Raw genomic sequence first — 15,314 nt, 5'->3', positions numbered from 1 at the left:
AGACTCGGACTCGGAGTGGAAACAGACGCACCTTCAGCTCTTTGGGTCCTTCAGCGTAGAGTTTGATGCCCTGCTTCCCAGGGATCCCCGGAGGGCCTCGATCGCCCTGAAAATCAGTCACATAACCAATTAGCAGGCTGTCACCGTGGCGACACGCCCGTCACCGTGGCGACACGTCGGCCGTCACCACGGCGACTGTTTACAGCGGGTCAGAAGCGGATGGTCACCTTCCAGCCCTGCGGACCGGGACTCGTTGGACTGGAACCTTCCTGTCCCTGAAACAAAACCAGGAAGTTTCAGAATGAAACCTTCAACTCCAGGTAAGTTAGTTAATCACATCACCATTAATAACCGTTACTAACCATTAATAACCATTAATGCAGCTAATTCAGATTAAAGAACCCAGAGAACAATAGATCAAATGGAAATAATGATTCCATTTGGATGATTTGTCGTTTTGAATCTTCAGTCTGGCGTTTTGTTCTCATCTAAAGATTTTTTAACAGCAGTTTTGTTTACAGGAGCTTCATAATTCATATTATTTGTTGTTTCTGTTTGTTTGTGTTAAGTTTTTTCTAGAGTTTAAACTTCATAGATCGTTGAGAATGTCATCTGACGTTACATTATCTGAAAATAGTCAATATTATAATTTACAACAATAAGCTGAGGGAGAATTTAAGGTCCAGCTGACGGATCCAGTGTTACAGCAGGAACCACGAACGAAGCTGCTGGGTTCAGAGGACAGCAGCAGTAAAACCATGAGATCAGCCTGTAACTTCAGGAAACGTCTCTCTGACTCAAACTTACAAACCTTTTCTCCTTGGATTCCTGCAGGTCCTCGTCTTCCCTGGAAAATAAAGACTTCCTGGTCACTTTAAGTGCGATACAATATGTAGTTTTGTTCTTTAAATGCTGTAAAATAGGTAGTTTTGTTTAACGTTAAGGCCTACAGGAAGTCCAGGGGTCCCGATCCGTCCCGGTTCGCCCGACTGTCCTCCATGTCCACTTTGGCCCTGAAACACCAAGCAGTCGTTCAGTTAATCAAACCCAATGATAAGAGTTTAGGAGCCATTTCTCCATATTTTAATTTTAATTATTTCGTTTATTTTTACTTATTTACTTTCTCGTTAATTCATAATTAGAATTTTTGTTTAATTTTAGTTATTTATAATAAGTTTGCTGGCCAGTAATTTGTTGGGACGTATAAATCCGTCGTCATTAGGGAGTCGGTCGGTCAGTCAGTCAGTCAGTCAGTCAGACAGACAGTCAGTCAGTCAGTCAGTCAGTCAGTCAGTCAGTCAGTCAGTCAGTCAGACAGTCAGTCAGTCAGACAGTCAGTCAGACAGACAGTCAGTCAGTCGGTGAGACAGTCAGTCAGTCAGACAGTCAGTCAGTCGGTGAGACAGTCAGTCAGTCAGTCAGACAGTCAGACAGTCAGTCAGTCAGACAGTCAGACAGTCAGTCAGACAGTCAGACAGTCAGTCAGTCAGACAGTCAGTCAGTCAGACAGTCAGACAGTCAGTCAGACAGTCAGTCAGACAGTCAGACAGTCAGTCAGTCAGACAGTCAGTCAGACAGTCAGTCAGTCAGTCAGTCAGTCAGTCAGACAGTCAGTCAGACAGTCAGACAGTCAGACAGTCAGTCAGTCAGACAGTCAGACAGACAGTCAGACAGTCAGTCAGTCAGTCAGACAGACAGTCAGTCAGTCGGTGAGACAGTCAGTCAGTCAGACAGTCAGTCAGTCGGTGAGACAGTCAGTCAGTCAGTCAGACAGTCAGACAGTCAGTCAGTCAGACAGTCAGACAGTCAGTCAGACAGTCAGACAGTCAGTCAGTCAGACAGTCAGTCAGTCAGACAGTCAGACAGTCAGTCAGACAGTCAGTCAGACAGTCAGACAGTCAGTCAGTCAGTCAGACAGTCAGTCAGACAGTCAGTCAGTCAGTCAGTCAGTCAGACAGTCAGTCAGACAGTCAGACAGTCAGTCAGTCAGACAGTCAGACAGACAGTCAGACAGTCAGTCAGTCAGTCAGACAGTCAGACAGTCAGTCAGACAGTCAGACAGACAGTCAGTCAGACAGTCAGACAGACAGTCAGACAGTCAGTCAGTCAGTCAGACAGTCAGACAGACAGTCAGACAGTCAGACAGTCAGTCAGTCAGACAGTCAGTCAGTCAGTCAGTCAGACAGTCAGACAGACAGTCAGACAGTCAGTCAGTCAGTCAGACAGTCAGTCAGTCAGACAGTCAGTCAGACAGTCAGTCAGACAGTCAGACAGTCAGACAGTCAGTCAGTCAGTCAGTCAGACAGTCAGTCAGACAGTCAGACAGTCAGACAGTCAGTCAGTCAGTCAGTCAGACAGTCAGTCAGACAGTCAGTCAGACAGTCAGACAGTCAGACAGTCAGTCAGTCAGACAGTCAGACAGTCAGTCAGTCAGTCAGTCAGACAGACAGTCAGACAGTCAGTCAGTCAGTCAGACAGTCAGACAGTCAGTCAGTCAGTCAGTCAGACAGTCAGACAGTCAGTCAGTCAGTCAGTCAGTCAGACAGTCAGACAGTCAGTCAGTCAGTCAGTCAGTCAGTCAGTCAGTCAGTCAGTCAGTCAGTCAGACAGTCAGGCATAGAAACAACAGGCTCCGGTGAAGTTTTTCATGCTTTACCAGAAACTATGGAATAAATAAACACAGACTGTATTTTTGGAGCGATAAGCCAGAAACCTGCAGGGCATCAAGTGGCTATTTGAGTTAAATCACTTTTGCTTTGATCACCTTGAAATCTTAAATGTTTTATTTTGGAGTTTCTGGACAAATAGTCACTACAACAATAACAACAACAATAAATGGTGCACCTCTCTGCCGGTTGGCCCTTGTCGTCCCGCTGCTCCTTTGATTTCCTGACTGTAGGGAATCACGACCGAGTCTCCCTGAAGCCAAGCGCAGTTTGAATCCTTCATTAATGAATGAATCACTGCAGATCGAGCCGAGTTTCTGCAGGCTGAGAGTGAGGCTCACCTTCAGGCCTCGTGGCCCCGAGGGCCCCTGAAACACACGCACTCTGTTAGCTGTGACGTCTGGTTTAATGTGTTTGACCTGAACCGAGTGAGAGGACGTACCCGTGGTCCCGGCGGTCCTGAAGGTCCAGGCAGCCCTCGGTAGCCGGCCTCCCCCTGGCAGACGACAGCAGGCCTCATTCTGTTAGGACGCTAACAAGCTATCGGCTAAGTGTTCACTTAGCATTTCAGCGTTTTGCTAACTTTGAAACATTTGCTGCACTTAGCTTCCACTGAATTATTTCTTGGATACATTTTAAAGTGCTGCTTTGTAAGCTTTCAGTTGAATAAACCTTAAAATAATTTCTCACTGATAGCTGAAGGGTTTACGACGCGTCAAGACGCGATCGGTTGACTCGGTGATCGGTCGAATCGGTGATCGGTCGAACTGGTGATCGGTCGACTCAGTGATCGGTCGACTCAGTGATCGGTCCAACCAGTGATTGATCGACTCGGTGATCGGTCGACTCAGTGATCGCTCGACTCGGTGATCGGTCGACTCGGTGATCGGTCGACTCGGTGATCGGTCGACTCGGTGATCGGTCGAACCGGTGATCGGTCGAACCGGTGATCGCTCGACTCGGTGATCGCTCGACTCAGTGATCGGTCGACTCAGTGATCGGTCGACTCGGTGATCGGTCGAATCAGTGATCGGTCGACTCTGTGATCGGTCGAACCAGTGATCGCTCGAACCGGTGATCACTCGACTCAGTGATCGGTCGACTCAGTGATCGGTCGACTCAGTGATCGGTCGAACCAGTGATCGGTCGACTCAGTGATCGGTCGAACCAGTGATCGGTCGACTCAGTGATCGGTCGAACCAGTGATCGGTCGACTCAGTGATCGGTCGAATCAGTGATCGCTCGAACCGGTGATCGGTCGTCTCGGTGATCGGTCGATTCGGTGATGGGACGCTACATATAGCATTCTGTAACCACAGTCTTCCACTGTGTTCAGCTTTAGCATTAGCTTATGGTAAACATCTAGTTGGCTTAGCTGAAGTAAAGCTTATGATTTAGGGTTAGCACAACAACTTTTTGGTTAGCAGTGCCCCCTGCTGGGCCAATGCAGGGGAGGAGCTGCAGCGGTAACTCATGTGGATCAGAAATCTTTGTCACAGAGTCTAAAAGCAGGATTGTTGGATCCTAAAAGTCCCAGATTGCTTAGCTTCAAATAAAAATATGGTCTGAAAACACAAACCTAACTAGATATGGCTGTGGCGTACCTCAGGGCTCGGCTGAAAACTCCGCCATTCCCTTTAAACTCTGAGTGGGTCAGAAAAAGGACCAAACCCGCCGCTCCCTCTCTACGCTGATGATGAACTCGTTTATCTTCCAGACACCCAACAACTGCTGAGTTTTATTTCTTCACACTTTCTTTGAGTAGTAAAATGTGAACTGCAGCCAAACTTCAACTTCTTTTTGAGTTAAAATACATTTTGATGATGCGAGTAGATTTATGATAGATCTAAATCTACTCTCATTGTTATTATAATGTAAACCTCATTATCATAACCTTTAATCTTCACATTGGGGAGCCGATTGTGAAGTTAGTCTGAATTTAACAGCAATAATTTGGGTTATTTAGCCTGTCAGAAGAGAAACAAATGAGTTAATTCTTCATATTTTCAACATGGATTCAGTTTATAAACATCACAGCTTCAAGCTAAACAGTTAGCATGCTAACTAAATGTGGGAAAAATCTGACTTGATTTGCCTTGGTTTCTTTTTTCTTCTTTGACATTTTAAATTTTAACGTTGCGAAGACTTTACAGGCACAGTGCATGTTCACATCTAGGGTTTTTATTTCTATGTGAATCTGTCTTAAATGACTTTTTGTAGGGATTTAATGTAAATAAGCTGCATTGGGTCAAGCTGGACAGAATCAGTTCTGAAGTAAATCCATCTGTACTTTTGTCCCATTGCATCCTGGGAGTCCGGGTCGACCCATTGGCCCTTCATGCCCAGGAATCCCCTGAAAAATAAAAACTGAATCATTATCTCAGCAAATGTATTTGATCAAAAACAAGATAAATGATCCTTTTCAAATGTTTAGCAAATCCTTCAAATGTCTGTTAATTGTTTTAGAAGTTATGATTGCTTTGTTCCTTAAGACTTACTGGGAGACCTGGAGGTCCTGGAAAACCTGGTCTTCCAAGAGGCCCCTGGAAACAAAACAACAAAATATTAACTGGAGGATTAGAGCCACTGCAGATTCAGCTACATTTCCACAAAAAAAAAAACCTCAAAAACTTTTAGATTAATCTCAGAAATTTTAAGAAAAAACTTTCTGAGCTCAAAGTTGAAAACTTTTGACTTTTGGAAACTTCTGAGACTAATCACAAAGTTTTGGCAACAAGTTACTCCTTCTTTTACTATTGTTATTTTTATTTTTTGTTATCTACAACGGCTTCAATCCGCCATCGAGAAACATAAAGATTCCAGTTCGATTCCAGATTTCAGTTTGGTTCTGATGTCGACTCCAAGATGTTTGACCTCAGCTTCATCATCATCATCATCATCAGTCTTACCCGAGAGCCCTTAATTCCTCGACTGCCTGCATTTCCTGGGTTACCCTGAGCAAAAGAAAGAGCAGATTAGATCATCCATCCATCAGAAACAAAAGGAAAAAGTCTCTTTAAATTGTCCAAATTCAAGCTGCATAATAACAGTAATGATTATAAAAGGATTTTACCGTTTCTCCTGGTGACCCTAGGTGACCTTCGCTTCCAGGGAATCCCATTACTCCAGGAAGTCCTGGGTCTCCTGGGAATCCTGCTTCTCCCTGGCGACATAAAAACAGGTGAAGTTCTCCGTCTGTCCACTGAGGGGCAGCAGCGCTCCTGAACTCAGTGTTTGTCCCGAGTCAGAGGAGAATTTCTTCAGATGGACGTTTCAAGTTCAGCCAACAGGAACCAGGCCGTTCAGGCGCCGACACCTGGGTGGTCCCAGGTGTCGGCGCCCTGGACCAATCAGGCGGCAGCATCGACAAACCGCTGCACACCTCACACTTTTATTCTGTTGGTCTTTTTTACAGCAGAGATGAATAGAAAGGAAGTGTGATAAGATGAGAGCGAACTGCCAATACATGCAGAAAATGACTGAATGTGGTGATAAAAACACATTCATTCCCTTTTCCATGCATCACACGTTGACCCCGTTTGACCCCGTTGGACCTGGAGGTCGCGCCACGGCGGCACGGCAGCGCAGACACAACAGCAGCAGATTAAAATCGTTTTGCTCTCCGTGTTTGAGGCTCAGCTCATTTATCAGACCTGAGATTTGATCTGATGTCTGCAGCGAAAGCATCGTTTGCTTTCAGAGTCCGGTTCCAGGCAACTGTCTGTGCATCTGCTGCAGAGCCCACAGCATCACCGCCGCCACCTTACCAAGACACTGTTTGGAAAATGTTTGTTCAGCAACAGAACCGCTGATTCTGGTCCGATTAATCCGCTGAGAGCAGCAGAACATTTCCTCAGGAAAACAAACTCAATTCTCTAACATTCTGGGCAATAACATCTTTATTGTCCAGAGATGTGGAACTTTATTTGAAGCTGCTGTTTGTAACTTTTATAAAAATTGTTTTTTACATGTTCGTTGAAGCTGTCGCCATATTGTAAGTTTAATATTAGACAGATAATTCTCTGTTTTCTCCCAGCACTAACTGCAAAAATACACAGTTCAATCAGAAACAACCAATCAGAGCCAGGGGGAGGGTCTTAGTGCTGTCAATCATATTCGTGTAGAGACACACAGGACAAACAACCATGCACACACACTCACCAATTAACCTGACAGTCATGTTTTTGGACTGTGGGAGGAAGCTGGAGTACCCAGAGAGAACCCACCATGCACAGGGAGAACCTGGAGACTCCATGCACAAAGACTGGGAATTGAACCCAGAACCTTTTTGCTGCAAGGCAACAGCTCTACCAACTGCACCACTGTGCAGCCCCATTTCCCTTTGTGTTGAATGAATAAATATATTAAGATCGTTGAATTGAAACCACATTATAGCCCCCATGTTAGAGGTGAAGGCTTCTAACCGACCTGGCAGAAACAAAAACGTTGACGAATAAAACAACTTTTTAAAGAAATCTGCTCACCTTTTGACCTTTAACCCCCTCGCAGTGACAGCGGGACTTCCCGGTGCAGTGACAGACCTGAGGAGGCAAAAACAGGCTAATTTTATGTTAGAACAGATAAAACTAAAGGTGATTTAAGCAGAACCAGCAGAGGTTTCAGCTTCACGTTCGTCTGATTTATGTTTCTTCATTTGCAGCTTAGCAGCTGAAAAACGTTCCGAGTAACAGAAACAGCTAAAATCAACACAAACCAACATAAAATATCCTGCAGAAACTGAAACAGATCAGTCTTCAGAAAGGAGACGGCCCAGTGTACAGCGGCGACCTGCGGAGGCCGAGAGCCGCCTGGGGCTAACGGCGACCTGCGGAGGCCGAGAGCCGCCTGGGGCTAACGGCGACCGGCGGAGGCCGAGAGCCGCCTGGGGCTAACGGCGACCGGCGGAGGCCGAGAGCCGCCTGGGGCTAACGGCGACATGCGGAGGCCGAGAGCCGCCGGCGGCTAACGGCGACCTGCGGAGGCCGAGAGCCGCCTGGGGCTAACGGCGACATGCGGAGGCCGAGAGCCGCCTGGGGCTAACGGCGACCTGAGAAGGCCGAGAGCCGCCGGCGGCTAACGGCGACCTGCGGAGGCCGAGAGCCGCCTGGGGCTAACGGCGACCTGCGGAGGCCGAGAGCCGCCTGGGGCTAACGGCGACCTGCGGAGGCCGAGAGCCGCCGGCGGCTAACGGCGACCTGAGAAGGCCGAGAGCCGCCGGCGGCTAACGGCGACCTGAGAAGGCCGAGAGCCGCCGGCGGCTAACGGCGACCTGAGAAGGCCGAGAGCCGCCGGCGGCTAACGGCGACCTGAGAAGGCCGAGAGCCGCCGGCGGCTAACGGCGACCTGAGAAGGCCGAGAGCCGCCGGCGGCTAACGGCGACCTGCGGAGGCCGAGAGCCGCCGGCGGCTAACGGCGACCTGCGGAGGCCGAGAGCCGCCGGCGGCTAACGGCGACCTGAGAAGGCCGAGAGCCGCCGGCGGTTAACGGCGACCTGCGGAGGCCGAGAGCCGCCGGCGGCTAACGGCGACCTGCGGAGGCCGAGAGCCGCCGGCGGTTAACGGCGACCTGCGGAGGCCGAGAGCCGCCGGCGGTTAACCTCAGAGACAGCGAGGAAAAAATGGTCGAAGCAAGTCAGAGAGACGAGGTGGGGTGAAGACATGACGACTTTTAAAAATATATATAATGAATTCTGTGGCCGACAAGGAGCTGGTGAAGAGCAGCGAGTAGCTTAGCTTCGCCTAGCTTAGTTTAATTTAGCTTAGCTTAATGTAGCTTAGCTCATTGGAGTTGTCTAATTTAGCTTAGCTCTTAGCATCCCCATTAGCCCATCCTGTAGCAGAGAATATCCGTCCTGAGTTCGGCACAAAAAGCAATATAATAAAATCATAATATTACAAATATCACAAATACAGACATGACAGAAAACCACAAATTAAAACCGAAAAACAGAAACCTAAAATCAATAACCAGAACCATTTCAAACAATGTTCAACATAAGCAGCAGTCTATATTAAACATGTAAAATGAAACGCATTCATTCAAATTAATATTTTATTAAATATTAGAGATTTCAAGACTTGGAAAAAGTTAAAAATAAAAATAAAAACCTTTTATGGTCACCAATAAAAGTGAGCGATTTGTTCTCGCCTGAGTGATCCGGTTAAAAGACGAGCTGCTTAAGTAAATAAAGGAATGAAAATAAATATAAAAAAATAAAAAGATGCACAGCTAAGATAAATACAAATAATGAATGAATAAAAAAAATAAAGACTGGAGGCTAATATAAAACAGAAAAAATAAAAAGTAAAGGCAAAACAGATGAGCCGTTAAATGAATAAATTAAAAAACAAATAAAAAATACTAAATTAAAAACAGGAACGATAAGCAGCTGAAATATATAAATAATAAAAAAAGATACAGTGCGTTTTGGACGAGCTGAAGGTCAGAGGTCAGGCCTCCGCGGTGCAAACATAAAGCTGTGGAAACAAAAAATCTCCAAGCTTTGATTTCATTCAGGCGTTTAGGAGAGAACATCGTGTTTTTCAAAGGAATGTAAACGTGACAGTTATCACAGTCATCATCAAGCTGCCAGAGGCAGGAGATGCAGGAGGAGAGAACGGGTCCCAGAGCGCAGCCCTGAGGCACGCCTCCTGCTGAAACACCGTCTGTAACGGCGGCGGCTGCATTCAGCTCCTCCATGAAGTGTCTGCCGTGCATCGGAGCGTGCGTTCTCACGACGGCGGCGTCCCAGGGGCCAAACCCAAACACCTTGTGTAACCAGCAGGTGAAACTGTTCGGACTGCGATAACCATGGCGACAGACGGATCCCGCTCTGATCTGCTCTCTGCAGTGTTTGCAGCAACACGCCGCGCAGCCTGGATAAAAACTCATGACGTTGCATTTTTCCCTCAGATTCACGTCGTCATGATTTTTATGAGGATTCATCAAATTTAGATGAATAAAAACGTCTTCAGTTTGAGTAAAAACCTAAAGTTACCGTCATCCCTTTCCATCTTTAGAAGTAAATGTTTTTCTTTATTTTTCATTTTTCACATTTTCTCTCATCTTGATTTTTCTTTTTTCTCTTTTTTTTATAATTTTTTTCCTTCATCCTTTTAATTTTTTTGTCTCCCTTTTTTTGATTTTTAAAAATCATTTTAACTTTAATGTTTACACTTTTTGTTTTAAAATTGTTTCTAACTTCTTTTTAAGTTTGCAGTAAATGTTGGAGTCGTTTCGTGTGAAACGTCTGAGGTAAACCTGCGAGAAACGAATCGTGACGAAGGCCTGGCAGCAAAGATCAAACCAGTGGAACAACCGGAAGCTCTGTGTGTGTGTGTGTGTGTGTGTGTGTGTGTGTGTGTGTGTGTGTGTGTGTGTGTGTGTGTGTGTATGTGTGTGTGTATGTGTGTGTGTGTGTATGTGTGTGTGTGTGTGTGTGTGTGTGTGTGTGTGTGTGTGTGTGTGTGTGTGTGTGTGTGTGTGTGTGTGTGTGTGTGTGTGTGTGTGTGTGTGTGTGTGTGTGTGTGTGTGTGTGTGTGTGTGTATGTGTGTGTGTGTGTGTGTGTGTGTGTGTGTATGTGTGTGTGTGTGTGTGTGTGTGTGTGTGTGTGTGTGTGTGTGTGTGTGTGTGTGTGTGTGTGTGCGTGTGTGTGTGTGTGTGTGTGTGTGTGTGTGTGTGTGTGCACGCTCTAATAACAGCAGATCAGGACAAAGGGCCGACCCAGAAACAGATTAACTGAACCAACACAGAGTTCAGAACCAGACGGACTTAAAGTCTGATCTTCTCTCTTCCTGCAGGACGTTCAGCTGAAAGGACAGACATTAAATCTGTTCTAGTGTTAAACCAGTTCCAGATCTAAACCAGTTCCAGTTCTAAACCAGTTCCAGTTCTAAACCAGTTCCATTCTAAACCAGTTCCAGTTCTAAACCAGTTCCATTCTAAACCAGTTCCAGATCTAAACCAGTTCCATTCTAAACCAGTTCCAGTTCTAAACCAGTTCCAGATCTAAACCAGTTCCATTCTAAACCAGTTCCAGTTCTAAACCAGTTCCAGTTCTAAACCAGTTCCAGTTCTAATCCAGTTCCATTCTAAACCAGTTCCAGTTCTAAACCAGTTCCATTCTAAACCAGTTCCAGTTCTAAACCAGTTCCAGTTCTAATCCAGTTCCATTCTAAACCAGTTCCAGATCTAAACCAGTTCCATTCTAAACCAGTTCCAGTTCTAAACCAGTTCCAGATCTAAACCAGTTCCATTCTAAACCAGTTCCAGTTCTAAACCAGTTCCAGTTCTAAACCAGTTCCAGTTCTAAACCAGTTCCATTCTAAACCAGTTCCAGTTCTAAACCAGTTCCAGTTCTAAACCAGTTCCAGTTCTAAACCAGTTCCAGTTCTAAACCAGTTCCAGATCTAAACCAGTTCCAGTTCTAAACCAGTTCCAGTTCTAAACCAGTTCCAGTTCTAAACCAGTTCCAGTTCTAAACCAGTTCCAGTTCTAAACCAGTTCCAGTTCTAAACCAGTTCCAGTTCTAAACCAGTTCCAGTTCTAAACCAGTTCCAGTTCTAAACCAGTTCCAGTTCTAAACCAGTTCCAGTTCTAAACCAGTTCCAGTTCTAAACCAGTTCCAGATCTAAACCAGTTCCAGTTCTAAACCAGTTCCAGATCTAAACCAGTTCCAGTTCTAAACCAGTTCCAGTTCTAAACCAGTTCCAGTTCTAATCCAGTTCCAGTTCTAAACCAGTTCCTGTTCGGTTTCCTTTGTCTTCCAGCCCGAAGCAGCAGTTAGCTTAGCGACTTTAACTCTAACATGGACCAACTGTATGTTTTGTTCAACGCAGAATAAAAAAAGTCGAAAAGATTTTGGACAGAAATTATCTGACAGAACTTATCAGAAAATTATTCTCTTTTATCATAGATTTATTATAAATTATCACAAAACATCTAAAAATATTCAGAAATATTAAGCAGTTGCCTCGCATTTGGCGAAGTATCGTCCTCAACGCTTCCGGTGCCTTAACCAATCAAAATGTTTCAAAGAACATATTTTGACAGCCAACCAATCAGTGACGAGCTCTTATTTTAAATAAAAAAATAGGTATAAAAATAGGTAAGAATTATTTTTAAAAACAGCAACAAATCTGCTAACTTAGAGAAGCAGGATGGCAAAAAAAATAATTTACGATTTTTACTGGATAATATTAAAATAATCAATAACCTGTTTACCAAGACTGTTTACTGCATTGTTACCGTTGTACTTATTTTCATTATTAATGTTATTACTCTGTAATAATTTTAACTATTCTGATATTGTCAATATCATATTTTCATTATATTATTTTTTGAACTTGGAACTTTTTTATTTGAATTTATTTTTATTTTTTTATTCAACTATTCTTATATTTAATAGTTTTAGTTCATAATAATCATCAGACCCAAACTCACCTGCTTCAGTGTAAATGATTATCCTAAAGTTACACACAGAAAGTTACTGTCTAAATAAAACCTGAGAGTTTTCAGAAAATCTGATCATCAACTAATGACGTAATAACGGATCAATAAGTTGGCCTAATTAACAACCCAGCGTGAGAAGCAGCAGAACCAGAACCTGGACTGGTGTCCCAGCATCAAGGTGAGCTCACAGCTGGACCAGTTTGCTCACCAGTTTGCCGTTGGTCAGCAGCGGCAGCGCGCCGAGGACCAGCAGCAGGACCAGCAGGCGGGGGATCCTCCGCCTCGCGGCCGCCGGAGACGCCATCCAGGCGGGCAGAGAGCAGCGCGCCTCCCGGCTCGGAGCACCGGCTTGGGTCGGTTCTCCTCACAGGGTGAGGATTGGGAAAGTGAAACTCCAGCAGCAGTGGAGGGAAGCCCCGGTCCCACCTCCCACTGCGCCCCCACCTCACCGCCACCCTGCGGTTAAAGCCCGGCTCCGTCAGACCGGACAGTTATTATAAGCTGAGAACAGATCAGTCCGCTTTATGGAGGGACCTTCATATATTTATGCTCTGAATATTTGCGTTTTATGGTAAAAAAAAAAAAAAAAAAAATTCAAACGTTCACATTTTGTTGCTGCGTGACGACACTGCGTGGATTTTCCTGAGGAATGAACTCATGTAGGACAAACGTCCCGCTTTCACTTCCTCCGCCTGAGGAATGAAAAGTGCGTGACGCTGCGGACTCACGTCTCCCCGCAGGTAAGGAGCTCACCTGGGCTGCTGTCTGTGTGCGGTGATGGCGCTAATTAGCGGCTGATTGGACTGGAATCACGCCGTGACGTGGGAAGTTTTACTAATGAGCCGCTGATGGAGAGGGAGAAGTTTCAGATGAGTATGAATGAAGTGAACATGGGAGGAAAATGTCAAAGTTTCAGGATTTAATTAGTAAACTGAAAACTCGGTAATGATGACTCAGCTTTAATGGATCAGCTGAGTCATCATGCAGAAACATTAAACCTGTCAGAGCAGCAGGTTCTCACCTGGTCGGGACCACCGGGCTTTTTATGGACTTTCTCACTCCAGAACATTTCAGACGGATTTCTGTTTGACTAGATCTTTGCTGGATTCCCCCGTTTCCTAAAGTCATAATGTTCTGTCCTCCAGATTTTTAAGTTCAAAGCTTTCTGACATATAGCGAAGATATCAGGTGCCTCCTAAAAATAAAACTCTCAAATCTGAGTTAATTACCAACTTTTTGCTTTTCTAAGATAAAGACCTTTGTTGGGTTGCTTGGTCAAGTTCCGCTCCGTCCGTCTCCATCTTAGTGTCGTTGCTAGCTAAGCTAGGCTAGTGGCTTCAACTAAAGCTACATTCACACTGCAGCCGGAAGTGACCCAAATCCGATTCTGGTTTTCCTTCATTGCGACCTGTATCTGATATCTGAACAACATAGATCGGATTTTTTCCGAATGCGACCCAGGCCACTTGGATATGTGGTTCTTCTTCTTGGTTTTACTGTTGGTTGCAACAAACTCAGTAGCATTACCGCCACCTACTGGTAAGGAGTGTGGACCACATGACATGAAATAAATACGTGGTTCTAAAATCAGGTCGGATATTTTCAAATGCGACTTGAATCTGAGCGGCCAGGTGAGAAGGACCTCGCTGCAGCAAACAGAAAGGGGCGGAACTGTCAGTTACATATCTTATTATGAAATGGAACCGTTGCACTCCGGAAGTGAAGGGGGCGCTATTTCCTATATTATCCACGGTCTCCCGTTTTTATATAATTTCACCTTTAGGAAGGAGTTTCACTCTCAGAATGTATTTGAACTTCTCTCTTTTATTTTCTTCAGCGCAGCTCACAGTTTAACAGATTCCGTAGCTTTCGGTGAACTTCTAGATCTGCTCCTTAGTCGCATCTTTTTGGGGTTGCTACTGCCTCTAGTGGCGTGGGGGAGGTAACACAACTAATATAATTACATTACTAATCAGAATACCATCAAGTCTTTATTATTTATTATTAATTCTGACATTACTGGAATCGAAAAATATTGTAAAAATATTTAGTTTACTATTTAAATGTTGAGGTTGGTACCCAAATGCTTAGTTAGCAACTTATTTAGTTAGCAAGATAAATGTTTAGTTTGCAAACGAAATATGTATTTTAAAGCTAAATATTTAGCTTGCTAACTAAACATTGGACTTCTTAAATATTTAGTTGCAAACTAAATATCTAGCTTGTCAACCAAACATTGAGTTTACTCCCTAAATATTTTGATTGTAGTAAATTAATTAGCTTAAGTAAACATTTATTTTTTAAACAAAATAGTTAAAGTACTAAGCATTTAGTTTGCTATATAAATGTTTAGATCTGGGCTAATCATTTAGTCATATTTTATTTAATGAACCCCCATTTTTTTTCTCATACTCCAAAATTTTGTTGATACTTTTTGACTGTGTAACTATGGAAACGGCTGAGGAAGTCGGTCCAAAGACTCGTTCAGGTTCTGGTTCTGTTCAGGTCTAATCCGTCTCAGTCACAGAAGATTCAAATGTTCTGGATCGTTTCTGGGATTTACATTTAAAATCTGAATTATAACTGATAGAACATTAATTTATTTCTGCTGTGAAATAAAAAGTATTAAAAAGAGGGAAATCATCCAGGTTCTAATTTCTCTGCAGACGGTTCATCAGCCCAAAGTCGGTTCTGGAGGCCCGGCATCCTCCATGTTTTATCCTCTCCCTGGTTTAACGCACCTGGACCAAATGACGGCTCATTAGAGGCCAAAGGAGAACTTTGACCTGCTGAGAAGGTTGTTGTCACCAGCAGGGAGAGAATAAAACCTGCAGGGTGCCGGGCCTCCAGAACCCGCTTTGGGCTCCACTGGTTTGGTTTGTTCTGCTGTTGTTGAGCCTCCTGATGGTCGTTTCACATCTTCTCACTCCCATCTAACCTACGGTCCAATACAAACACTGCTGGCCCCCTGATCCGACCGGGCCCCTGATCCGACCGGGCCCCTGATCCGACCGGGCCCCTGCTCCGACCAGGCCCCTGATCCGACTGGGCCCCTGATCCGACCGGGCCCCTGATCCGACCGGGCCCCGGATCCGACCGGGCCCCTGGCCGACCGGGTCCCTGATCCGACCGGGCCCCTGATCCGACCGGGCCCCGGATCCGACCGGGCCCCTGATCCGACCGGGCCCCTGATCCGA

The 15,314-nt window shown here is 45.1% G+C and overlaps 2 protein-coding genes across 4 annotated transcripts in view; one reads left to right on the top strand and one right to left on the bottom strand.

The window, feature by feature from the left end:
- Positions 1 to 13,991, bottom strand: part of LOC103475298 (uncharacterized) — a 37,341-nt gene extending 23,350 nt beyond the window's left edge. Inside the window, exons 1-14 of one of the 3 annotated variants that reach the window (XM_017308390.2) lie at positions 13,139 to 13,991; positions 12,871 to 12,962; positions 7,151 to 7,207; positions 5,740 to 5,829; positions 5,576 to 5,620; positions 5,165 to 5,209; positions 4,957 to 5,019; positions 3,109 to 3,162; positions 3,008 to 3,034; positions 2,845 to 2,919; positions 951 to 1,013; positions 812 to 847; positions 228 to 275; positions 32 to 106 (exon numbers count right to left, since the gene is read on the bottom strand). In XM_017308390.2, the coding sequence (XP_017163879.2) occupies positions 32 to 106; positions 228 to 275; positions 812 to 847; positions 951 to 1,013; positions 2,845 to 2,919; positions 3,008 to 3,034; positions 3,109 to 3,162; positions 4,957 to 5,019; positions 5,165 to 5,209; positions 5,576 to 5,620; positions 5,740 to 5,787 (579 nt within the window). In that variant the 5' untranslated portion in view covers positions 5,788 to 5,829; positions 7,151 to 7,207; positions 12,871 to 12,962; positions 13,139 to 13,991. Of the gene's footprint in view, positions 1 to 31; positions 107 to 227; positions 276 to 811; positions 848 to 950; positions 1,014 to 2,844; positions 2,920 to 3,007; positions 3,035 to 3,108; positions 3,163 to 4,956; positions 5,020 to 5,164; positions 5,210 to 5,575; positions 5,621 to 5,739; positions 5,830 to 7,150; positions 7,208 to 7,380; positions 7,629 to 12,325; positions 12,510 to 12,870; positions 12,963 to 13,138 lie in introns of those variants that run through there. The other 2 variants (XM_008426818.3, XM_017308389.2) reach the window with 2 other exon arrangements.
- The window catches only part of col4a4 (collagen, type IV, alpha 4), a 38,500-nt gene continuing 35,909 nt past the window's right edge, over positions 12,724 to 15,314 (top strand). The window contains exon 1 of the mRNA XM_008426817.3: positions 12,724 to 12,857. The gene's annotated coding sequence lies outside the window, so the exon portion shown is untranslated. The remainder of the gene's footprint in view (positions 12,858 to 15,314) is intronic.

The sequence above is a fragment of the Poecilia reticulata genome, chromosome 13 (genome assembly GCF_904066995.2).
Source record: "Poecilia reticulata chromosome 13, P_reticulata-male-v2, whole genome shotgun sequence".
NCBI lineage: Eukaryota > Metazoa > Chordata > Actinopteri > Cyprinodontiformes > Poeciliidae > Poecilia > Poecilia reticulata.
Note: the sequence above shows the minus strand (reverse complement) of the source record. Positions and strands in the feature narration are given on the sequence as shown.